Source organism: Vanacampus margaritifer, chromosome 13 (genome assembly GCF_051991255.1).
Source record: "Vanacampus margaritifer isolate UIUO_Vmar chromosome 13, RoL_Vmar_1.0, whole genome shotgun sequence".
Classification (NCBI taxonomy): Eukaryota; Metazoa; Chordata; class Actinopteri; order Syngnathiformes; family Syngnathidae; genus Vanacampus; species Vanacampus margaritifer.
Window position 1 is genome coordinate 17876487 of NC_135444.1, and position 24767 is coordinate 17901253.

Below are 24767 nucleotides of genomic sequence, written 5' to 3' on the forward strand. Positions count from 1 at the left end.
AACACTTAATATTGAGGCACTTACTTGCTAATGCATGCACACATTGATTTCCTCCACACTGACTCGATTCACAGGCATATTAAATTCTATATCTGACGATTAGTGTGGATTTTAAACAGAAGGAAAACATGCCGTATGAAATTCAAACTGCACTAAAAAACTAACCACCAGAGGGTGCTAGAACTGCACAAATGAAAATCAACTTAACATTTTTAACAAGATGTGCTGCATTTAATATCGTGACATGACGACGACATTGTGGCAGTTTCAATATCACGATATTGTCGTTATGGTTAAATCCCTATCAATGACAAAATTCCAAGTTTTTTCCCTCTCAAGTGGCATATTTGGTGTAGCCAGTAGGTTGGATTATCACCTGTTTTCTGAGTTTGATCATGTGACATTCGCAAGCTGAGCCGTGATTGGTCGTTACCTGAGACTTGAGCAACTGTGACAGCAGTGACAAAATGGCCGCCGTGGATTTTGTTGCTTAACTCATATTCCACAAACGCACTTTTAATCAAAAGCCTGTTTAGAGTTTAGACTAGTGATATGCATAGAACTTATAAAGAACATTTTTGACTTGACTTCCGCTTTAAAATAAACACCGATATTGTGTAAGGTTCCTGTATCGTGCGTTGACTTTGCAGATTCCAGATGTTGTACGCAGACGTCTACATGGACCGCAAGGAGTTTTGGGAGATGTTTGACGGACAGCTGTATCACAAATTGAGACAGGAGCTCGGCTGTAAGGACGCTTTCCCGGAGGTTTATGACAAAATTTGTAAGGCTGCCAGACACTGATCTTCTGCAGCCACAGGTTGTATCAAGTTATGCTTGTAAAAGGAATCGAACTTGCCTTATATTGCACCCACAAGTCTATAAGCTCGTCGCCGTCAAATGTTGTCATGTGATCATCATAATGTGCCTCACGTGTTAAAAAGACACCACCTGTTATTACTTTCCATGTTTTTTTTTGTTTTTTTACAATAAAAAACAAGGTCCTATTTTTGTAGTACATTGTTTTAATCAATAATAAAAAATAATACAACTTTCTGTAGTAGTTTGCATTTGCTTATTGTCCTTAGGCAAAAATAAAATTTATAAAATACATTTTTAAAAACATTCACAAGCAATTCAGAGTACATGTAAAAAATAATAATAATAAAGCAATTCATTGGGGCATTTTACACAAAATACATTTTTAAAAACATTTACAAGCAATTCAGAGTAGATGTAAGAATAATAATAAAGCAATTCAGTCTTTAAAACGTTTAGTAGCAATTCAGTCATTAAAATGTTTATGAAGAGAAAAGAAGCAACTAATCGTTATCAAAATGTCTATAAAAACACATTCAAGTTATTAAAACATAAAAAAACATTCATATTTCATATATATTTTGTAAAAAGTTTCCTTGAATTCACATCACGCTTTAGAGACACGTCGGGAAATTCACATTTTGTACATACGGTGTATAATCCAGTCATCCAGCGTGCTCTGTGCCTTGTCCATGTCTACTCGGCGCCGTAGGAGAAGCAGGAGGTGAACGAGGACGAAAAGGAGGTTGAGGACGAAAAAGAGGCTGAGGACGCCTCGGCCGCCTCCATGGCTTCCAGCTCCTTAAGAAGGGCGAAGGTCAGGTCCTCCTCAGGCCTCTCATACAGGCTGCAGGTGGACGAGGACAAGGGTGAGGGTGAGGGTGAGGATGCCTCGGCCACTTCCGCCGCCTCCAGGGCTTCCAGCTCCTTATAAAGGTAGAAGGTCAGGTCCTCTTCATCCAAGATGTTGGTGGACGAGTGAGATGAGGTGGTGGATTCCAACGCTCCCAGGTCCTTTAAGAAGGTGGAGATCAGGTCCTCATCAAGCCCCACATGCTGGATGTTAGCGGATGTGGAGGACAAGGGTGCCTCGGCCGATTCCGTCTTCTCCTGTGAGTGGGCGGAGACCAGATCCGCCTTGGGTTCCCCTTGCAGGGTGCATGTGCACGGCGCGTGGGCCTGCACGGGAACCTCAGGCGCAGACGCTGTAAACAAACGCAATTGACATAATCTGGTGAGATTCGATGCAAGATTCTGCGTTGACTAAGAATTGTTATTTTTTTATTTGTACAATATTTTATGATATTCAAGTCGTCTATTGAAAGGCATACATTTTCATTGTATTATGTTCTATATGCCCCAACTCATCTAATTGTGGAATAAGGAGTAGATTAATCAACACTTTTTATCCCATTCCAAGAGGCGGCCATTTTGTCCTACTGTTGTTGTCAATGTTAGCTGTGACATTCGCAATGTGAGCCCAAGGTCACGATGTCAATTTCCTAATTCCTACTCCAAAAATTTCAGAATATCTTTTAGACTAGTGGGCACGCATGGACTATATCATCTCAAAGAAAAATGTTGCCTTGATTTCCCCTTGAAATAAAATTAACATTTACTAACATACACTTTAAATAAATAGGCTGCGAGTGGATTTTCTACTTACTGCTGATCAGATAGTTTAAACTGGTGTCATGATGGGACCAAACTCTCTTCTTATTTTTGCCCTGCACAAAAAAAAATCATTTCACACACAATATTACACAAGTAATTATTTACTTTTATTGTTCCACTATGGGACTCACGTAATTCTCACTATAGGACCAGTCAGGGTACATGTTGGCGTGATTTTGGCTGATCCGCTCCGATTCGTCAAAGTACTTCTTCTGCTCATCAGCCGTCAGTGACTTCCACTGTGGATGTAATCGAAAGTGTCAGCACACACATGCCACGTACCACCACCATACAAGCTAAGGACGAGAACACTCACCTTTTGACCCAAGAGCTTATTGACTGTGGCGCTGTCTTTAGGAACTGCGCCTGCATTTAGGATTTGGGCCTTCATAATAGGCCGCTGCTCCTTCATGAAGAGCATAAATGCATTCGGTGGCTTTTTAATGTAAGGCTTGTTGTTCTGGGGATCTGTTTTCCTCTTTCTCCTGTTGGGAAAACAGCATGAGATGTGTGGCCACTCATTTGTTTTATTTTTTTTTACAGAGAATACTGAATACTTACTGAGAGGATTTAGCTTTTTTTGGTGTTGGTGGAAGAGGAGATAGTAGGTAAGTAACAGGTGCCAACTGATAGGAATCCTGTCCAATTCTGAACACATAAGACACACGTTAGGCAACGAGAAGCATGTATGAAGATGCACACATCATTTGTTACTTACTTAAATCGAAAAGGAAGATGGTTTAACGCCAATGGTGCGCCATTAACCTGCAAAAAAAAATAGTATTAACATGTAATTCTACATATTGAACGTTTTTTGAAACATTAAAAAGTGTGGACTAATGTTTTTCATGCAGCCCACTCGGTGTGTGCATTTTGGTTGTTTATGCTTTATCTTCATTCAGATCAAATTCCCCATTGAGCGTTCGAAACACTATACGTTAAGGTTAAACATTAAAATATAATCTCTTTGTGAAAGGAAATGCAGGAGTTGGAGCAGCATATGCAGTAAAAAAAACACAATTACTGTACTTTCTTATAGCATGTGATTTATCCCCCACTCAAGGTAAAAAAAAAAAAAAAACGTTAGTTTTATTGTAGCCTCATGTTTGCATGCACCATGCATGTTCCCAAAAAGTTTCCCGATGTGCATTAAAATTTATTTATGCTCCCTTACCTGTATCTGATTGCTGGTCATCATGCCTAAATCGGCATCGGTAACTTGGAAAAGTCCGTGCAACTCCGCGTTTGCCATCCTCTCCAAACACTGACGCTAATAACTAATATCAGTTTATATCGAGGCCTCCAAAAATAAAGTAAAAAAAAAAAAATTCCCCCCGAAATTAGCCAATCACAAGGGCGAAGGGCACCTTTGTGACGTCAACGGGTCACTTGACGGTTAATGAAAGAGCAGGAAAAAATAAGCCAATAGGAGGTGATGCTATTGCTAATTAGCAAGATGGCTAACTAACGGCTGGACATACACTTCGCCCCCATCTAATTTGAGCCAAAATGTATTTATTTTGTCCGTTAAATGCACAAGACAGAAAAAAAACTAAATCACATGAGAAACGGAAGAAAGAAAAAAAAGTTTTATTGACAAAATGTACTGCCATTTCCTACAAATTTGTGTAACTTAAATGTGGAAGCTATAGAGAAACTGAACTGTATATATTTTTTTCCTATCCAAACCCCACCCCAATCGTTACGTTTAAAACGAGTTTTTAAACGTTAACTTATCATGAATGTCTCGTATGCTCTTTGTTGCTCTTTTAAGTTTTAAGTGTCTTTCTGCGCAAATTCTATGCGGCCGCGCCCCCTTGTACGACAGTTAGGGTAGCCTGTTAGCTCGTTAGCATTAGCCGCCGCTGCTCTTTCAACAACCGTCAAGTGCAGGACTGATGCGCCGGCGCCCGATGATGTAATAAAGGTTAAGAGAAAAAAAAATGTCGAAAGTTATCCTAAAGCTTTGCGACCGGAGAGGATGGCAACCGTCGAGTGGGACATACTTTTTGAAGTTATCAACGCGGATTTACATCAACAGGTAGGGATAAGGTTCAAGCATAAATAACTTTTTGGAGCATATACGCAAATTTGAGGCTATCATTAAAATGGTAAATTAAATGGTAAATAAAAAAGTCCTCCATAAAATTCACACGTTTATAATATGCGATGGGGAGGGGGTGCGTGGGGGGGATCACATGCACTTTATGCCTCAAAGTCATTGTAACAGTTTCTTATATGTATTTTTATTATTTCCATTTTTATAAATAATCTGCTGCCGCATCTCCATTTCCTCTCTGGGTGATAAGAACTATCCTGTTTCGTAGTTGTTTAATATGATGAATAACAGTGAGATGAGAATGAAAATGAACATCTTAAATGCACACACAAACTTTTTGGAACATGCGTGCAAACATGAGGCTTGAAATAGTAGTCCAAGTAGTTGATGGAGTTAACATGTTCTATATGAGGAATCCCTTTCACATGTTACTGTTACCACTAAATCATAACAGATTATTAACCATTGCTATTTTCTTTTTTTGCAGGTCAGTGGTGTACCAATGATGGCGACCCAAACACCCGCTGAAGTTATGTAAGTAACACACACATCATATTTGCATCTTCACACACTTTTTGTTGTCTTACGTGTATGTCTGTGTGTGTAATGTGTTTTAGCGATGCACAGCTTTTTTACGAGTTGTCACCAGCCTATTTTGTCCCAACTCCTTCTCCACCTCCTCCTCCTCCTCCGCCTCCGCCACCTCCACCACCACCAAAAGCCACAATCGCCCCCTCACAGTAAGGACTCTCTGCAAAATGTCTTTTCTGGCACCGGCGACATGCGTTTTGCTCATGCTTTTGTTTTCCCAATAGGAGAAAAAGGAATACGGGGCCCCAGGATCCCAACAGGCCCTATATAAAGAAGCCCCCAAACGCCTTCATGCTCTTCATGAAGGAGCAGCGGCCTTTGGTCAAGGTGCAATTCATTAATAAGGACAGCGCCACTGTGAATAAGATCCTGGGGCAGATGGTAAGGGTGTTTACGACACGCGCGTCTACTCGTGATGCGTGTGCGTGCGTGCGTGCGCTGACCTTGCGATGACATCCACAGTGGAAGTCGCTGAGCCTGGAAGAGCAGGAGAAGTACTACAAGGAATCGATGAGGCTCAACCTGATCCACGCCCACACATACCCAGGCTGGTCCTGCCGAGACAATTACGTGAGCCCCCTCACTCATTTATTTGTTTTAACAAAAGTCAGCACATTTGTCTTAAATGTTGTTTTTGTGCAGGGCAAAAAGAAAAAGAGAGTGTGGGGCCATGTAACCACCAGTTCAAACATGGCGACTGGTAAGTGTTTCTTCTATTTTTAGTTCTACATGTATATATATATTTATATATAATCATGTATACTGTATATGCATACATATATATATATCAGGTAAAAAGTTGTATATTTTTAGATCAAAGTCAAGTCAAGTCAGGAAATGAGATCAAAGAAATGACCACTGAGGAAGCCTTGAAGTTGAAAAAAATATATATTTTTTTTTTACATTTATGACATTTACTTTACATACTACATTTATTTACAAAATATTTAACTCTGACTGCCAGACGTTTTCAGAAAAGGGATGCCAGCCGATTTAAGCATTTTTGACTGATCTTTCAAGGTCCACAGAAAATGTTGTGTTTGGACTATGGAAACACACATACTACCAAATGAAAGATTTGACTCTCATCTTTCATCAGAAAAAAAAGTTTGTTTCTACCTTATTCCGTTTTTCAGTAATCAACAATAGAAAATGGTTCGTTTCACCTGTTTTGAAAAAAAAAAACGTCTTTTAACGTCTTTGGCACTCCTCCATAGGATTTTACTAAACGTTATTTAACGTTTTTGGCAGTGAATGAGTTAATAAAAAAAAAAGTTTGATCTTGAAAACACTGAAATGTGCATTATCTTTATATATGAAAATATACATATTTATTGTAGTTACTAGTGTGACTTTGTGCTCCTGATATTCCAAAAATATATTCTAAAAATACACAAATTTATTTCTGGAACTGTGCAAGTCCAACTTTAATCTTGTAGTATTTTTTTCCCCTTGTAAATTTGCAGAATCTGCGTCCCGCTGTCTCCTTGAATTCTTTGACTAATCTGACAGACCATGTCAATCAAAATTGAGGATTACATGACCTTAATTAAAAGCAGAATATTGCACTGGATCTCATTAACTTGTGTCGTCTCGCAGAGGACTGACGGCTGTTTTGTGTTTGTAGCGTCTGCACCTGCGCTGGCCCACACGGCGTCCACATCCACCTGCAACCTGTATGTGGCGCCCGGGGTGGACCTGACTTCTACCATGTTCTTGGAGGCGGAAACCTTCAAGGTGACTTTTGAGCCCTTGACCTCGTCGGTGTTGTAGGAGACCGAACGAAAAAACTAGTTCTTGGGACTGTTGTCTCTTGAAATCCAGCCAAAATCATTTAAGACATACCTGTGGGCATCTCGGACCAACTTCTCCAGTAGGCGCGTCGAAGCCGTTGCCTGCAGTGTTTGCTTGACCTTGTGCTCGCCGGGCCGTTCTTTTTTTTTAGAGAAAGCAAAATGACAGTAACATGTTTCCGTCTTGGATTTGCTTTTAGTTCACCTACAGACAAGATTTTAATCATTTTTTAAAGCGTGTTTTTTATCCCCAATAACTTCCACAGAAATAGTGTAACTACTGTACATATTTTTCTCTCTCCAGATAATGTGAAAATGTGTTCATCATTGTTGAAGTTGTTACTTTCGGTCCATCATACAGTAATTACATGTGCAGTTTATTTCTGTAATTTTTTTAAAAAGTGTTTTTTATTTATCATGTGGGTGGTGTTTTTTTAATCAACAGAATTGCAGTGCATACGGTAAAAGGAATTTGCGTTTATTTCAGTGTGAAACGATGAAACTGTGTTTTTATTTTTGCGCTAGTAGTGTGGTCAGGGAAAGAATGAAACTCGTAAATAATGATGCGTCCCGTGACATCTCGGAAAAAAATGTGTTTCGACAACGCAAAATGTAAAAAAAAAAATTATGCCTGTAAAAGTGTCTGTGCATTGCATCAGGTTGCAAAAGCTGCAATTTGGGGAATTTTTAAAAAATAAATTTCTGACATCATGCTTTGTGTATGTGTATATTTTATTTACTGCAGTCTTGAGATCAATTCAGTGCTTCAAAAGTGCACAGTCCATATGTCATATTGTTTGCATTATTGTTGTAATCTGATTCATGATTTACGTTTCTGCCACACTTGCTTGGCAGCATTTTGTGAAGTTGTTATGGCGAACACTTATTTGACTGAAAGTCAATTCAAAGTGTTAACTATGTAAGTAAATAAACGTTGTCTTTCATATTAATTCATGTTTCATTTGCGTTTTTTAATTGTATATTCATTGTAACAGATTAATTTATTGTTTCCATAGGCTAGAGGACCTTGGGGAAAAAATGGCATAAAATCGCAATTGGGAGGAAATGAAATAGCAAATAGATTGTTTTTCCTAAATCGTCCGTGTGGTGGTGCGGGGGAGTAGAACTTCTTTCACTTGCAGGTGTCGCCTTCCAAATATTCAAGCAGTTGCAATGGCAAGTGGCAAAGCTGTCGAGTGACACTCAAGTCAGGTGTTGTGACTGTTGGCTCGAAGCTCGGTGGAACCAGTTTGTTGTGGCGGAACTTTTATTTCCCTTTCTTCCTCTCAGGTGTTCTCTCAACGTCAGCGTCGTCCCATAGGTAGATATATTCTCAACTATTCGGACTATTTACAGCAGCTCTTATTAAAGTTAACAAAACAAACAAAAAAGTGTTAAGTATTCACTGTTTGTGTGTGTGTTAAAGTAACCTCGTGCCCTACTTGTTAGCAAGCTAACTCGGCTACTTTCGCTTAGCAAACTGACATTTACAACGAGTCGATATTCGCTTTGTTTGTATACGAAGCTGCCAATTCGAATATAAGAGCGTCCTTTCACATTGAAGTGGTTTTAAACTCGGCGAAAAAGTCGCTTTCGCTAGCATACAGTTAGCCGCGCTAAGCTAAGCGGTGGGCGTGCGTTCCCGTTTGCGGGTGGCTGTCAAACGCAGTTTCCTTGACAACAGCGCCTTAAGTTTGCGTAGATTTATTTGCACAGCCGAAAAGACCAAAACTACTGCTTGTACTTTGGGTATGTCACTGCTTTACACTGACAAGTGTCACGTCTTACAAACAGCTCTGCGGCAGAAGGTTTGACTAACCGGCATTTCCGGAAACTCCTGTCATTGGATTTGGAGACCACCTGTCCGGAGGCGAGGGAGGCACGGGTGCGAGCATGGCCACCGACCAGGAGCCCTCATTCACCGTCAAGCTGGCCCAGCTCATGCTGCTTTCCACCTACTGGGGAATGCAGATTTGGGTCACCTTCATTTCAAGTTGGTGCCACACCCACACAAGGGCTTCTTTCTGCAAGTCATTCAGTACATTAAGCTAAAAATACATATTTTCAAAATTCTGATATGTTAACACATAAATGGGATTTTATTATCGCAACTCGTCTCAAATTTCAAATTAAATCAACATTCTTGAAAAAATAATTTAGCAAATGATTCATGGTGACATCATTTAATCTTTATAACAACATAATTTATGGATTGTAGTAACTTTGGACAACATGGGACATTCAAAGACGCGAAAACCAAAAATTCACTCGCTAAAGTGAAAAATTAACAGAATAAACAAGTTATTAAAATAATAATAAGTTGCAGCTCTATTTTCAGTTCCAACTTATCGTACATTTTCCTTGAAAGTAGATGACTTGTGCTTTTGACTCAGTGATGCATACAGATTTTTTTTTTTTAAAAGGCATGGCAATTTAATTTCCCTAATAATAGTTTAATAGAATAGGAATTACGGTATTTCAATAAGGCCTCCTACTTGAGCCCTAAAAAGCAAAATGTCAACAAACAAAAAACATGCAAAACAAGTTTGTGCTTTGATTATTGCACAACTGAGGTTTTTTACGAGGCACACTGATATCTCACTTTCATGCATGATGGCAACTTAAGATAACAAAAAAAATTCTTCCAAAAATAGTAGGGAATTCTCCTGATAGCACAAGCTACTGTTTCATTCCCTCATTCTCATTTTTAACGTGTCCTAAATCATTAGTGAATTGTGACAACTTTGATAGCTATGCGGAGAAAGTGGAGCAAAGGTTGTCTGTCAAGTTAGACGTCACAGCAATTTGGCTTCATGCTAAACTTGCCTACCAGACAAAGGGTTTGTAAACGAAACGTTGCTATATATATATATATATATATATATATATATATATATATATATATATATATATATATATAAAAGATTTGTTAATAATTTGTAAACAAAAAAACTTTCTGCTGACGTGTTGTTTTGCAACCAGGTTTCGTGATGGACAACCACTTGAACCGACACACGTACGGCTTCATCCAGAGCCGCCTGGTCCCCTTCTACCTCCACCTGGGCTCGGCCTGCGCCTTCTTCAACCTGACAATCTTCGCCGTGTACCATCCCAGCGACATGTTGGACGAGCGAGAGGCCTTCCAAGTGGGTTTTCACACAATCGTCATTATTAATTGATGCCACAAAGTGGTGCGATCTGCTAAGAGCCTTCTTTCCCCATTGAATTGAATTCATCTGTTCCAGCCCCCATAAAAAGTTTGTATTTTTTATTAGACAAAATAGATCTCTATTGTATTGTACTTTATACAAAACGTAAGGAATGTAAAGCAGTAAACAGTTTTTGCATCATAATTTAACGCTGCAATCCAAATCATTGTCCTGCTCTTTGTGGTGTTCCCACCTTGGCCACCGGGTGGCGGTATAATGCTGCAGTGCGCAGTCATGCAGACGCATCATCAGTTTTTTGTAATGAATAAAGACCATATATGCCTGTGAGGGCTGGGCAATTTTTAAAAAAAAAAAACATCTTGATTGATATTGAAATCACGATAAATTAATTATTTCTAAACTTGGCTATTTATTCATCTACCAAAACTCAACTTTAAATATAAACTTAAATGACCAGCAAATAATTTAGTAACAAGTAAAATTATTAAAAGCGATTATAAAAAATAAAAATAAAAAGATTTAGTTTGATTATTGCTTCCTTTTTCACAGATTAGGAAAAATATATGTCTGTTATTATTGTTATATTACATGTCTGTTTGTTATTAGAAGCTAAATCCCCCTCCTGAAAATTCTAACGCAAATTTTTACTAGCCTGTCAATGGGGTTTTCCATTTCAACGGGGATGGATGGGGAGGCGTCTTCCACTGTACATTTCAAACTTGGAAACAACTTTACTAATGAACAACCATCAGTAGATGGCATCGATGCCCCATTTTAGATATGAGATCAGCACAGTTTAGCCCACTGGGAAAAGCGGCTGCGTTTTGTGCAATCGACCTCTTTCTCCTACTGAAGAAGATAAAACAGCACAATCAAACTTTTTTTTTTTTTTTACTTGTGAAAGGGGAGAGTCTATTCTTTAATTTGATAGATTCTGTGTACATTGAACACAATATCCTTTGGCTTTCTAAATTTTCTAAACGCTCTTAAATGGACTACTTTATGAGCAGGTATGCCACATCCAATATGGCTGACACAGCGACACATCACATCTACGGGCCAAGCCACTCAAAGGCGGCGTGTCCATCTAAAATCCAAAGCGACAAGATCTCAGCCTTATTTTGTTTCCATTCTCTTCCGACAGATCTTCATCTTCTTCGTGTCGGTGACGTTGGCGGCCATCAACGCGCAGTGGTTCGGCCAGATGACGTCGGAGCTCATGGCCGACATGCACTTGGTGGAGCAGGCGTGCGGCCTGGGCCAGGACATCGGCCTGTCGTCCAACCGCGAGGCCTACGCCAAGCTGCGCGACACGGACGCCAAGTACCGCCACCTGAGCGGCCGCTTGCAGCTCTACCGGCTGCTGTCGTCGCTTTGCAACGTGTGCTGCGTGGCCTGCAACTTCTGCAGCCTCAGCTACATGGCTGAGAACCTCCGCTCGCTCTGAAGTTGTAAGTAATCTATTTGATACGTCCTTTTCTCACCGTGTCGTATGTGTTTTTTGCGCGTTGGCGAATCCCAAAGCACGCGTTAGCTTGAGTCAAAGACAGTGAAAGGCCAAAAGTGCTACAATTGGGACTTCAACATGCATGTCCTTTACTTCCTTTAACAACATCTGCAGTTTCATGGCAAAGTATATTTGGTGTTTAACTCATTCACTGCCATTGACGGCTATAGACGTCAAAAATTCATTTGAACTATTTCTATTAGTTCAACATTTTTTCCCCTTTTGTTAACAACAGTGTGAAAACCTAGAATTTTTTTTATTGTACATTTAGAACAGATTTAAAATTTGTGATTTATCGTGAGTTAACTAATAAAGTCATGCGATTAATTCCAATTAAAAAATTTAATTGCCTGACGCCCCTAATTTTTAATAATCTTTTTTTTTTAAATCGCAAGGCGATAAATTTTTTTAAATTATAATTAATCACGAGTTCAATAATTAACTCACGATTAATCACAAATTTTATATCTGTTCTAAATGTACAATAAAAATGTTTTTCATGCTCTTATTAATAAAAGTGTAAAATAGTTCAAATGAATTTTTCACGTCTATAGCAATGGCAGCGAATGAGTTAATTAGCAAAACGTCAGCTAATCATTATTATTTTTGAAAAAGCCTAATATTGGCGTACATAATCAGCAGGTCAATTACAACCATGCTAAAAAAATTTGGGGGTGGTGATATAAAAAAATAAAATGTTTTAGAGAGAGGAATTATTAACCAATCACATTCAGACCTGCCACCATTTGAAGTACCTCTGATAATCCCCAAATAATATATATATATATATTTTTTTTTTGCATTTGCTCCACCTTGACTAAGGGTCTATTTTCAGATGAATAAAAAAACAACCTTCATTCATTTTACATGACCTCGTCCAGGAAAACTCATTTTAACTTTACTTGGAAGTTGACAATGGCAATTCGTCGCTATTTCAAAACTGGAATGTGTCAGCCAGTCTTGCCTCTTGACCTTTCACGAGAAGCAAGTTTCCCTTTCAAACAAGATAAGCTTCAGAGAGTTCTTGTGAGTAACGCACGCTAAGTCCGTCCTGCTCCTCCTGTTTGGGCGGAACTGACAACTAGCTTGTCATGTTTTGTTTAGTTTTTTTTCTTCCCTGGCTTATCTTGTTTTGGGGTTTGAAACTTCCAAAAATACTTTTAAGTCTTACATGGAATTATTGATATAAAATGCGGGGCCCTGCAATTGGTCACAATGTTAAAAAAAAAAAAAAAAGGCATACTCACCATGTGACGAAGTCTCTTCACGTGAACTTTAAAAACTGCTACCTTTTTGGTTTGTATTCCTTCCCTCGTTTTCAGATTGACGGTGACTTATTGTCGCGTTAGCCATATTGTACTGAGCAACCGTAAATAGAGGGGGGGGAAAAATCAAGCAGTTACTTCCAAGACTCTTGCGCGCTACTACTAACGCTACATCACAAAGTCAATTTGTGGCCGTTGTGCAAATCATCACACTTCTTTGTCCGCATCACAAATGACACAAAAGAAACAAACGTGTGACATCATACATGATGATTGGTTGACCTTTTTTTTTTTTTTACCAGAGTTGGAGGTTCTGAATCGATACTTTTCTTCAAATTCTTCTTGATGGTTACCGAGCCGTGACATTTGGGTCGGATTAGCATGTGGATCCGTGTCATATGTTGTATGAGGAGCGCACATTATTTGTGAGTTGGACTCGTTAAGATGAAAAGCCAGCGTGTTGGAATGCGCAGTGCATGATGGGAAAGTCACAGCAGGATTGTGGGAATTTTAGGTGAAGGTTGTTTGAAGAAAAAACATGTAAGGCAAAGACAATGCAATTATTTTTTTCCTCCCTCTCGTTTATATATTCTGTATTTGTAGATGTGAGGTTTGGGTGCTTTTTAGTGTGAACAAAAGTTTGGATTTAATCATGTTCAGCTTCACTATCTGGACTACAATGCTCAGGAGAACAAGTTAAGAAACTTGACGTCACTTTTTATGTACTAAGAATTTTTTTATTGTTGGGATGCATGAATTATGTACAGGAGACTGACTTTGAAAGTGAAATCTTGACTTGGTGTCATTTGTATTTTATGGTAATTAAAAAAAAAAAAGAAGCTAAACCAAAGCCAAACTGTCAAAATTGTCCTGTGATTTTTTTTTTTTTAATTCACATAAATGTCATCTGAACCTCAAAATAAATTGTTTCAGATTCAATAAAACACAGAAAGCTGGGGGAAAAAAAAGCCAAAACGGCTCATCTTTTAATGTGATAACAGGAACAAATGTTGCAACATCACAAAGCATTTTTGTAAAAAGAAAAAAATGGTTACTCAAGTTAAAAAAGCCACAATTTGAATCAAGTTCAGTCTTTGAAGCCAAAATACAATTGATAAAAAAAAAAAACATTTTGTACCGGACTAAAAAAACAAAACAAAAAACTTAGGTAACCCACAAAAACCTCCATTTACGTCAGAGGAGGTGCGGCAGGCCGTCACATAAGCGTGCACGAACATGTAACAACTGCATCCCGGCCCGGCCCGCTACACGCACGCTTCAACTGATTGACCAAGAAATTTAAAGTAACAACGTCTCTCTTCCACCCTCTCCCAATGTTGTAACAGTGCAATGTGCAAAAACACGGTAACAGACTCCAAAGAGTGCACAGAAAATAATGACATTGAAGGCATCATGTTACATTCCTTCTTGTAAACAGCTGACTTAAGTGTCACAATCGATACATTGATCGTCTCGATTTCGTTAAGAGAGCTTGCTCTAAAAATTGTCCAAATCCTCAAAATTTCACCCCCCCGACATTTAATATTTTGATTCCTGAAGTCTATTATTTCATTACCGATTACCCATTTGATTTCGTGAAGAGCACCATTTCTGACGTGAACAAATTGCTGGCGGCTCAGAAAAAAACTTTCATGGGGGTTAGAAGAAAATAACAGCTAGCACTTGTGTGTGTGTGTGTCTCCAGTAAAATGTCTATAAAAATGTCATAAATATGTTTCCCTTCTCAACAATTAAAAATACAAATACTACCGTCTCTTTAAAAAAATATCGTAACCGTCTTTGCGTAACTTTGTAGACCAATGATGATTTGTAACCATCAGTTCCTCCTCGGATATAAATAAAACGTTTTGGTTGTTTTTTTTTTGTTTTTTTTTAAAGAGCTTACATGACCAAAACGAGAAGAATCCAGTGTCATACAACCACTTTGCCCTTGATGTCCATTTTAATGCTTTCGCTGGCCTTGCTGGGCTGCTCCTCTCGCAGTGTGATGTACGAATACACCAGGCTGGCTGCGATGCTGCCGACACAAAAAGATACATTACGAACGTCACAATAAGTGACATTTGCAACATACAAACGCCCTATTTAAATACTCTATAGGCGGTCTTTTTTTCTTTGCTTTTTTTTTTTTAAACTAGGTTGTGCCGAGATCCTCCCTGTTTTTTTTTAGCATTCAAATTTTAAACCATCTCAAACTAACCAAGTGTGGCGCCATCTTGTGGTCAATAGTGGAATTGTGCATGAACGACAGCGACACAAATAATTCAAGACCGGAAATGGCTAGAAAGTCTTTTTTTTCTGGTGAAAGATGAGTCTACGTTCGTTTGATATGTTTAATGCTTATATATTGTGATAGAACACAATATTCCGTGGATCTTGATAGATCAGTCAAAATGCTTTTAATTGGCGGACAATATTGGGACGTTAGCGTTGAAATCGGATTGCTGTGTTTAAATTAATAAATAAATAATCAGACCATGTGCACCCAGCTTTACAACACAGTAATTCCATACCTTATGTTCAAGCCAATGAAGTTGGTCCAGGAGAAGATGTAGTCTCCAATGAACACCATTCCGATGTACGTCACCAGGACATTCTGTCAAATCATCAGCAGTTCACTTTTAACATTACAGCACAAAATCGAAAGAAACAAACGAGATTACAAAAACTCACTTTCCCATCGAAATAATCTAAATTTATTCTGGAGTAAAACTGTCTTCACCAAAGCTTAAATGTCTCGGCATTCTTAAATAAGTGTCAACTCGCCTATTTTTGTCACGCTGTAACTTCCTGAGTATATTCTTCTCAACATCCCTTTTCACGGAAATTCAAAATGTCTGCCAATGATGCATTTCATGCATCTCTTGTGGCTGCGATTTCACGGCCTGAACAATCTGTGTATTTGTTTTTTTGGCCCCTTCATTCTTTCAACAATAAATATATGAATACTTGCGAATGTATGATACCGTAACGCTAATACAGAATGCAAAACACCAAATATTATGTTGCCCCCTGGTGGTCAAGGTGTGCACACCAGACATTTAATTGACTCACTACTTCCTGAACTCAATACCGCTCCTTCATTTCCTGTCTTTTCATGATTGGACAAATTAATTAATCCAGGTGTGTCTGGCCATTGTCCTTGTGGTTACTGAGGTCAGGCACACCTGGATTAATTAGTTTGTCCAATCATGAAAGACAGGTTCAGGAAGTAGTGGATTTGTGCAACTGTATGTTTTTATTAGACTACACTTTTTTTCCGATCATTTATATCAGATCGGCCAATATTTTTGCGTATTTTGTTCATTTGTGTTTGGCTGTAATGTCAGAATTCGTCAATCCGATCAATGAGCCTACCGGGCTGTCATTATGTAACCATTATATTCTTCTTTTTTTTTTTCCCTGGAAACTTTATTGAATCAGAATGATTTGACGCTCACCTTGATGCAGCCCAAAATGGTGGTGGTCAGTGCAGAGTTGTAGTGTGTACAAAACACAATGGAGTACATGAGGACAAACCTGCGCACACATAAAACAACAAAACAATATAAAATAAAAATAGCACGGCCTTGGGGATGTCCCGTAGCCACCGTATTCTTACCCCATAATGCAGGACAGGAAGAACTGTATGAGGAAGAACACGTCTGACCAACCGTCATAGTCCATGGCCTGCTCACAGAAAAAAAACACAAACTTTTCAACGACATAAATCCTAAGAAGCAGCCGTGGCAAGCTTGGCCATTAGCAAGAGAGCGCTCTCATTTAACAGGAAGTCAAACTCCCGGCGTGTCACTGTTGCTTTACGTACCTTCTGTATGTCTCCAGTCATGTGAGCCAGCAACAGAGTGGGTAAGAGCATAAATAATGCGTTATAATACAGCAAGCCGTATTTGCCCAGCTCCTGTGAAACACAGAATAAGTTGTAACTATTTTTTGTCTGCTTATTTTATTTGTACTTTTATTTTTATTTTTTTATGCCCAAATTTCTGTCATTATATGATGTCTTTTTTTTTTTTGCCTGCTTTGTCAGGTTTTTCAATAATGAATAATTTTTTGGACAGTTTATTAGTTATTTTTCTGCCCGACTTGTCAGGGTTTTTTTGAAAAAAAAAAAAATTAGGGGTGACAGGCAATAAATTATTTTTTTTGTAATTAATTGTATGACTTCACTAGTTAACTCACGATTAATCACAAATGTTATATCTGTTCTAAATGTACAATGTAAACAATTCAAGGTTTTCATACTCTTGGTAACAAAAGTGGAAAAAAATGTTTAACTAATAGAAATAGTTCAAATGAATTTTTGATGTTTATAGCCGTCAATGGCAGGGAATAAAAAAATTTTTTTAAAGAAAAGATAAAAAATGTGGGGCGTCAGGTGATTAAAATTTGTTATTGTTATTGATCACATGACTTTACTAGTTAATTCACGATTAATCACAAATGTTATATCTGTTCTAAATGTACAATGTAAACAATTCAAGGTTTTCATACTCTTGGTAACAAAAGTGGAAAAAATGTTTAACTAAAAGAAATAGTTCAAATGAATTTTGGACATTTATAGCCGTCAATGGCAGAGAATGATTTTTTTTTTTTTTTGGAAAATATTAAAAATTTGGGGCGTCAGGTGATTAAAATTTTTATTGTAATTGATCACATGACTTTACTAGTTAATTCACGATTAATCACAAATTTTATATCTGTTCTAAAAGTACAATGAAAACAATTCAAGGTTTTCATACTCTTGTTAACAAAAGTGGAAAAAAATGTTTAACTAATAGAAATAGTTAAAATGAATTTTTGACGTTTATAGCCGTCAATGGCAGTGAATGATTTTTTAAATTTTTTTAAAGAATAAAAGATTAAAAATTTGGGGCGTCAGGTGATTAAAATTTTAATCGTAATTAAGTTAATTCACGAATAATCACAAATTTTATATCTGTTCTAAATGAACAATAAAAAAAATATATTTTTAACAAAAGAGTGAGAAAAATGTTCAACTAATAGAAATAGTTCAAATGAATTTTGGACATTTATAGCCGTCAATGGCAGAGAATGATTTTTTTTTTTTTGAAAATATTAAAAATTTGGGGCGTCAGGTGATTAAAATTTTTATTGTAATTGATCACATGACTTTACTAGTTAATTCACGATTAATCACAAATTTTATATCTGTTCTAAAAGTACAATGAAAACAATTCAAGGTTTTCATACTCTTGTTAGCAAAAGTGGAAAAAAATGTTTAACTAATAGAAATAGTTAAAATGAATTTTTGACGTTTATAGCCGTCAATGGCAGTGAATGATTTTTTTTAAAGAATAAAAGATTAAAAATTTGGGGCGTCAGGTGATTAAAATTTTAATCATAATTAAGTTAATTCACGAATAATCACAAATTTTATATGTGTTCTAAATGTACAATAAAAAAAATATTTTTAACAAAAGAGTGAGAAAAATGTTCAACTAATAGAAATAGTTCAAATGAATTTTCGACGTCCCCCCGCGACCCGACCCCGGATAAGCGGAAGAAGACGGACGGACGGACGAATTTTCAACGTTTATAGCCCGTCAATGGCAGTGAATGAGTTAATAACAGCTTTCAGCGTTTGTTTGTACAATAAACCAAGGATCTTATTGTAATGAAAAGTAAATTACCTAAGTGTGTATTCTTATCCAAATCCACCCAAGAAAGCATCTTTGTTGTTGTTCAGAAAACATTTCCAGTCAAAGCATGCAGAGTTCCTTGAGAGCAGACGTTGAAGGACAACTCTGTGCCCAATGCCAAAAATGGCCGCCCCCGCACTCCCCAACAATGACCGCCATTCACACGCAGTCGCCGCCACGTACCTTGGCTTCCAATTTCTGCTTGACATAAGCGCCGTTGGCCGCCGTGAACACGTCGTTGAGGAGGATGAAGACGTACCCTTGCAGGTCAAACGACACGTCTGCGCTGTGAAACCACAACGCGGTGGACGCAAATGTTATTTTTTAGGCCTTTGAAATCAAATGTACACAAAAAGGAGGGTCGATTTTTAACACAAAAAATGCACACTAGGCATAACTATATGATATAAACTTAAGATAATATTGTATTCTTGCCGATATAAATCAGCTCGATGTCGGCAGCAAACTTAACAAACTTACCTGGCGGCAATGAAGGCCCCGAGTATCATCGTAAATACCGTCAGCTGGACTGACCTGGAGAATTTCTTCCTGTCGAAATTGATTGACGACGCCACATGAAAACCCGATCTTCTCTCCAAATTGCGAGTCAAATACAAATTGCTTACTTGAGCAGGAATCCCTCAGCCAACATTGTGAACAAGATGGAGAACCTCCTTAGCACAGTAAACATCGGCAGGCTGCGGGGGGGGGGGGGTTAAAATATTTGAACATAATTAAAAATACTTCCATCTAACCACTAATACAATAACTTACTTGAGCCTTTTGGTTCCATACAGACCACTAATTTGATTGCCCACGTAAATGAGAGGTAGAGGAAATGTCTTCAAGAAAAAAATGAATGGCACAATTTAAGTAAAGGTTCAAAAGAAAGTATAATAAGTTACAACACAATGTACAGGTGGTTTCACCTTGCGAGGTACTTTGTCATCCAAGTCTGGGAAGGTGATCACCCTCGCTGCCTTGCCCACCCACAGGACGACCACCGTGGCCAACATCTGCACACACAAACACACACACACGGTCAAATAAAAACAGCTGGATCCGTCCCAGCTCCAAGTCAATGAATCTTGTGTTTAGGGGGAAATGGTCGCGAAACTCACTTGCCCAATCCCTACGCATATCGACGAGGGGAACCTAGGAAACATGGGAGGTTGTGGTCGTGAGTGCGAGTAAAAAAAAATCAGCTCAAAGTGTGTTAAACGCACTCCGAGTCAACGCCGTGTGAGAATGTAAAGCGGCTATTTAAACAGCGACAATCAAAGTTGCCTTGAGCTAACTTGGCTAACAACTTAGCTTTAGTTGACTCGGCCGGCCTACCTGTAGTTGGTGAGCACGCTCTTGTTCACCACGACGATGACGAACGAACTGACTGCGTAAAAAACGGCGGCGAACAGCTTGGAGAACACCGTCGGAGGTTTGTCCGCCATCCCCGACGAGTTGTCATTCCGCACTGTGGACCGTCGGCTTCGGCCGCCCTGCCATTGGAGTCGCTCCCTGCTTGCTCGTGCGCACGCAAAGTACGTAACCACGTTATTCATGACTTACGCCATTTTTTTTTTTGCCGGCTCTCTCAATAACGCTTAAATTAGCCATTCTATCCGTACTGTATGCTTTTAATGTCCCACATGTGTTCAAAATCAGGATTGTTATGGGTTACATTGAGAAGGGGGAAGAATGTCGCGTTTTTTGTACGCGTTCTACAACGTGGTAAAAGACTTCCGCCCTTACGAAGAAGCACTACCTGGTTGCGCGCACACGTAATCTTAGTAACTAATCACAAAACCCGACGGCCATGTTGGCAGGGGCGACTTTCCCAATCATAATAACATTGAATTTTCATTAATTAAGTACAGTATGTTTATTTTTGCCAATACCAAAACACGTGCTACTATACAGAACAGATGGGGAATTAAAACATCAAGTTATTTTTAAAAAAATTACACAAAAAACATAGGTTTGAACGATTTTGTGTATTGATCTGTTTCCTCGCTGTCCATTTTTCCCCCTCTTAGCGTAACGTGCCATCCCTAGTTTTGACCTAATCACGTGGGCTCAAATGAGCTGTTTTGACTCGTACATTCAAATACAGCACCTCTGGTGTAAGAAATCCGAAATAAGAGTGAGTTAATGATTTAAAAAAAACACTTCTTTTTTTTTTTATGGATGACATTTAATTAACAAAGCTAGTAGTTCGTAGCAACCAAACAAACACACACAGCAACACAATAAACAATTTCAGATTTAATGTATAAAAGTGTTTTGGTCCTAAATGTTCAAATGACTGAGTGAATCCACTGTGCAGGATGTATTCAACTTTGATTATTGGATGTTAATTTTGTGACCTGCTTGCTGACCTGACCTTGCAAAAAGCCCCGTGTGTATTTTGGCAGGTGTTCGCGGCCTGCCGCGTCTGATAAGAAGCGCGAGTGGTTGCGTGCGCCACGTTGTCAGAACAGAGAGAACCCTCAGTGAACATGTCGGGACTCAACGCCTCTCTCGGTTATTTCCTGGCGTGCGTGATTTTGGCGGCCTCGCTGCGGACGCCTCTGAAAAGGTGGCCGCGGCTCGCCTTCCTGTCCGAGCTGTCGTCGTCGTTCATGCTGGTGGCGTGCCGGCTGGAGGTGCAGACCATCGTGGAGGTGGGCGAGTGGGCCGGGGGCCTGGGCCCGGATGTGACGCTGACCATTTTGGCGGCGGTGCTGCTGGTCCACGGCGCGGTTTGCGGCGACCACTCGGGGAACCCCAGCGTAAGCGTTCTGCGGTTCCTTCAGCTGGACGCCGCGCCGCTCGCCACCGTCCTGGCTGTCGCCTCCCACTTCCTGGGGGCCTACCTGGCAATGCTGGCGGCGCAGTACTACTGGAACCTGGAGCTGACCGACATGCACATGATCAAGAACCTGATGGCCAGGGAGTGCAGCACGTCGCTGCTGGTGTCGCCCGTGCAGGGTTTCTTCACCGAGGGGGTGTGCGCGCTCCTCTTTTACCTGGCGCACCTCTTCCTCAGACGGAGGACGGCGCTCATCCGGGTGCCCGTCGGAGCCGTGCTACTCACATTCCTGTCACATATAGGTACGCACCTGGGTGTGATTATATATTATTAGAGCAGTCATTATCAAGTACCACCAGTGTTACATGGGCAAAGGTTAATTGAATTAAATACCATGAATACAATCAAACAAATTATTAGGATAGAGTTTATTTAAAACTTTTATTATTTATTAAAAAATGTGATACATTTGTCAATTTTTTTTTTTTAAAGTTCAGTTATATTTAACTATATTTAACTATTTATTTTTTAACTATTTTTCATGTTGGACATTATATTATTTTGAGGTCGTACTTTGGTAATTTGAGTGGATGTAAAAAGTTCAAAAATAATTGTTTTAAAGGAATAAATCTTATATATATTTTTTTTATAAAAAGTTTTATAAATTTGAGTCACACTTTTGGGAAGAAAGTGTATATTTTGAAATTTTATGTTTTTGAGGAAACAGGTTTTAAGAAGAAAAGGTATCGGTATAATTTTTTTTAGGGTAAAAATAAAAATATCATGATTAAAAACAAATCACTTCAAAAAAGTCATTCTTGCTTTTTAAAACAAATATTTTGGGAGAGAAGTCCAATTTTTATATATTTATGTAAGAATAAAAAACAGAAAAAGTCATATTTGTTGCAAAAAACGTGTATTTAAATTTTTTTAAGCTGGATATTTGGATTGAAAAAATTGTTTAAAAAATCTAATTTCAAGAAAAATACCTTATTTTCAAGCAGAAAAATCCTATAATTTTTTATTTCATGTTTAAAAAAAAATTAAGATCAAAAAGATGGATTTCAAAGTTTTACATTTTTTATTTTAAAATGTTTTTTTTTTGCGTGTCCTAAAAAGTGATGATTTTGGAGGTACGTCCAGTATATTTGACAATAAAGGTAAAAGAAAAAAAGGAAAGTGTATATTTCATGTGCCATTTTTCCGTTTGCAGCCAAAGGTTACACGTCATCTTACGTCAATCCCTCACTAGCTTACGGCCTCACGTTCCACTGTTCCGGATTCACCTTTGCCGAGTATGCGCTCGTCTACTGGCTGGCCCCAATCACAGGTAAACCCATACGAATACTTATCGACTCATTGATGGCTTATATGCAAATAGTTGGGTTTGCAGAGCATTTGCCCGCCGATCAAGTGTGAAATTTACACAAGTGATTTTTTTTTTGTGCATTTCCAGGAATGATCATGGCCCTCCTCTTGTACATGGGCCACATCCCAAGGATCTTTGCCAAGAACCTGCTCTATAAGACGCGTTTCCGGGTGCGGAAAGGAGGCGAAAAAGAAAGGAAGAAATAAATGACATTCGGTTTTGGCTTTCATTTCTTTTTTAATATCCACCTTTCTAAGGGCTCCAAGAACAACAACAAAAGTAATCAAAATGGGAGGGGAAATGTCAATACAAAAATGTTGCTAGTTTTCAATAAAACACATTTCAAAAAAATAAATGAAATATGTATTTATGTTGGACTTGGCGTGGGGAACCGTCCATCAAAATTTCAACTTACCATAAAGTGGACTCAATAAATAAAATTAACCTAAATTTTCAGTTGTGTTACAGCAAAACAGTTTGTAAAGTTGCATTAAGTTTGCTCTGTAGTGGCAGAACTTGTGCTGGGCTTGGAACCATCGGTCCGGTCAGGTTTGGTCTTTTTGGGCTGACTTTTAACAGATGCATCTTGATCTGTGGATGTTCAGACAAATATGATTTGATTCATTTCAGAACATAACATCATTTATTAGTCCATTGTACATAAAAAAAAAAAAATAGAAATCCATTACTTGGTTGTTTTTGCTGTAGCTGAGCCTGAGCCTCCGGACGGTCCTGCCACAAACAGTAATCCGGCTTGTTCAGTAGCGTCTTGCTCTGCTTACAGCTGAGACAGCGCAACACCGTGATGCGCCGCTTCTTGCCTCTTTTCCCTGGCACAGTTGCAGCCATAATAAACGTTAGCACTAGCCGACATCATCCAGTTGGATTTGTACAGGTGGGAAGGGAATGGGAAGTGCCGCTTACGTTGTCTGGTTGTGGCCGTCAAACCCGGAATGAGCAGGGAGCAACACTTCTTGCATATTGTTCTTTTCACAGAAGGATCTCTGCAGAAATTAAAATGACATTGTTGATACAGATTGAGAAGAAAGTTGTGTATTTTCAAGAAAAAAAAAAAGTACACACCTCAGAGGGAAAGGGTTGGATATTTATGAGGGGTAAAAAGCTGCATATTTCAGAAAGAGTTATTTTTGATAATACAAATACAAATTCTGATGAAAGATTTTTATATTTTAAACTAACAGCATTGGATATTTTAAGGGTAACATTTTTAAGGAATTTTATTTTAGAAGAAAACAGTCACATTTTGTGGAGAAAAGGGATACCATTTTATGTCATCTCAACTATTTATAGTTGAGAATTTTTTTTTACTTTAGCTTGACATTGTCACAACTATAAGACACATAATAAAAAGAAAAGTGAAATCATTTTTAAAACAAGTAAAACACGTCAGATTTGAAAGACGTAAATCAAATCTCTCCATAAACAGCAAGTGTACCTAATGTTTTGCCTGGCGAGTGGGTTCAATAAATTACAGGAAGCTGCCATTCTTAAACTGCGCCTTCAAAATAAAACGAGTATATTCTCTGAGGCTACCGTTTAGCGAACTTACTGTCGTAAAACAAGACGTCTTGCGATAGTCCGTTGAGTAAAAGAGTAGAAACGAGCCAGCTCTAAATTATCAGGGTTATGGGCCAAAACACAATGTGCAGCCTGTTAAAAAAGAAATGGAAAAAGATTATGGCAGAAATGTAAAGAAAAACCAACTGTTTAGCAGCTAGCTAATTCGAAATGAAAGCGTTTCTTCCGAATGTTATTCACTCACCTGGTAAAGATAATTCAGTCTTAAGTACGCTTCTTTATCCTTAACTTGCCCAGACATTGCACGTAAATGATGTGAATTAGCCTAAAAGTGGCTGTTTTCGTCACCGTGCTCCAGCTACGTTACCATCCAACTCTTCAGCGATCTAATATAGCATCCGGTTATTTTCAAAATAAAAGTGCACAGTCATTGAAGTACTGTACTATATTTTTTCTCTCAAACGACGGACATTTGAGAAAATTCATCAATTTTTCAATGAAAAATTTGT

The 24767-nt window shown here is 38.5% G+C and overlaps 7 protein-coding genes and 1 long non-coding RNA gene across 11 annotated transcripts in view; 4 read left to right on the forward strand and 4 right to left on the reverse strand.

Annotated features, from left to right (window-relative positions):
• The window catches only part of dhcr24 (24-dehydrocholesterol reductase), a 25892-nt gene extending 24836 nt beyond the window's left edge, over positions 1-1056 (forward strand). For both annotated transcript variants that reach the window (XM_077583883.1, XM_077583882.1), the window contains one exon: positions 651-1056. In XM_077583883.1, the coding sequence (XP_077440009.1) occupies positions 651-804 (154 nt within the window). In that variant the 3' untranslated portion in view covers positions 805-1056. The remainder of the gene's footprint in view (positions 1-650) is intronic.
• LOC144062478 (uncharacterized) lies at positions 1006-5223 on the reverse strand. Its single transcript, XM_077583885.1, has 7 exons — positions 3668-5223; positions 3212-3258; positions 3055-3141; positions 2810-2978; positions 2625-2732; positions 2486-2546; positions 1006-2024 (listed from the first exon to the last, which is right to left on the reverse strand). The coding sequence occupies exons 1-7, from the start codon at positions 3743-3745 to the stop codon at positions 1516-1518; spliced, it is 1059 nt and encodes a 352-aa protein (XP_077440011.1). The 5' UTR covers positions 3746-5223; the 3' UTR covers positions 1006-1515.
• LOC144062481 (uncharacterized) lies at positions 1220-7804 on the forward strand. 3 transcript variants are annotated; one of them, XM_077583889.1, is made up of 8 exons: positions 1220-2053; positions 3037-3101; positions 5040-5086; positions 5170-5292; positions 5368-5524; positions 5606-5713; positions 5786-5843; positions 6771-7804. In XM_077583889.1, exons 3-8 carry the CDS (start codon positions 5055-5057, stop codon positions 6914-6916), a joined length of 624 nt encoding a protein of 207 aa, XP_077440015.1. In that variant the 5' UTR covers positions 1220-2053; positions 3037-3101; positions 5040-5054; the 3' UTR covers positions 6917-7804. The 3 variants fall into 3 exon arrangements, with proteins under 3 accessions (XP_077440015.1, XP_077440013.1, XP_077440014.1); XM_077583887.1 differs by lacking the exon at positions 1220-2053 and having other exon boundaries at positions 2938-4534; XM_077583888.1 differs by lacking the exon at positions 1220-2053 and having other exon boundaries at positions 2938-3101; positions 6771-7803.
• LOC144062485 (uncharacterized) lies at positions 5279-13190 on the reverse strand. Its single transcript, XR_013296405.1, has 4 exons — positions 12861-13190; positions 8756-8894; positions 6989-7076; positions 5279-5697 (listed from the first exon to the last, which is right to left on the reverse strand). It is a non-coding gene; the product is annotated as an uncharacterized LOC144062485 (long non-coding RNA).
• Positions 8033-13743, forward strand: LOC144062482 (transmembrane protein 205). The gene is made up of 5 exons (XM_077583891.1): positions 8033-8257; positions 8731-8929; positions 9919-10082; positions 11251-11557; positions 13181-13743. The coding sequence occupies exons 2-4, from the start codon at positions 8830-8832 to the stop codon at positions 11551-11553; spliced, it is 567 nt and encodes a 188-aa protein (XP_077440017.1). The 5' UTR covers positions 8033-8257; positions 8731-8829; the 3' UTR covers positions 11554-11557; positions 13181-13743.
• An 89-nt stretch (positions 13744-13832) lies between these two features.
• On the reverse strand, positions 13833-20272 carry LOC144062477 (solute carrier family 35 member D2-like protein). The gene is made up of 12 exons (XM_077583884.1): positions 19901-20272; positions 19684-19717; positions 19492-19578; positions 19337-19404; positions 19189-19260; positions 19043-19111; positions 18746-18848; positions 16708-16800; positions 16501-16568; positions 16340-16418; positions 15413-15495; positions 13833-14916 (listed from the first exon to the last, which is right to left on the reverse strand). Exons 1-12 carry the CDS (start codon positions 20119-20121, stop codon positions 14811-14813), a joined length of 1083 nt encoding a protein of 360 aa, XP_077440010.1. The 5' UTR covers positions 20122-20272; the 3' UTR covers positions 13833-14810.
• Positions 20241-22942, forward strand: aqp12 (aquaporin 12). The gene is made up of 3 exons (XM_077583886.1): positions 20241-21652; positions 22564-22680; positions 22807-22942. Exons 1-3 carry the CDS (start codon positions 21058-21060, stop codon positions 22923-22925), a joined length of 831 nt encoding a protein of 276 aa, XP_077440012.1. The 5' UTR covers positions 20241-21057; the 3' UTR covers positions 22926-22942.
• Positions 22943-23070: 128 nt separating this feature from the next.
• On the reverse strand, positions 23071-24654 carry rpp21 (ribonuclease P subunit p21). The gene is made up of 5 exons (XM_077583892.1): positions 24503-24654; positions 24290-24390; positions 23644-23723; positions 23409-23549; positions 23071-23310 (listed from the first exon to the last, which is right to left on the reverse strand). The coding sequence occupies exons 1-5, from the start codon at positions 24557-24559 to the stop codon at positions 23210-23212; spliced, it is 480 nt and encodes a 159-aa protein (XP_077440018.1). The 5' UTR covers positions 24560-24654; the 3' UTR covers positions 23071-23209.
• Positions 24655-24767: the final 113 nt, after the last annotated feature.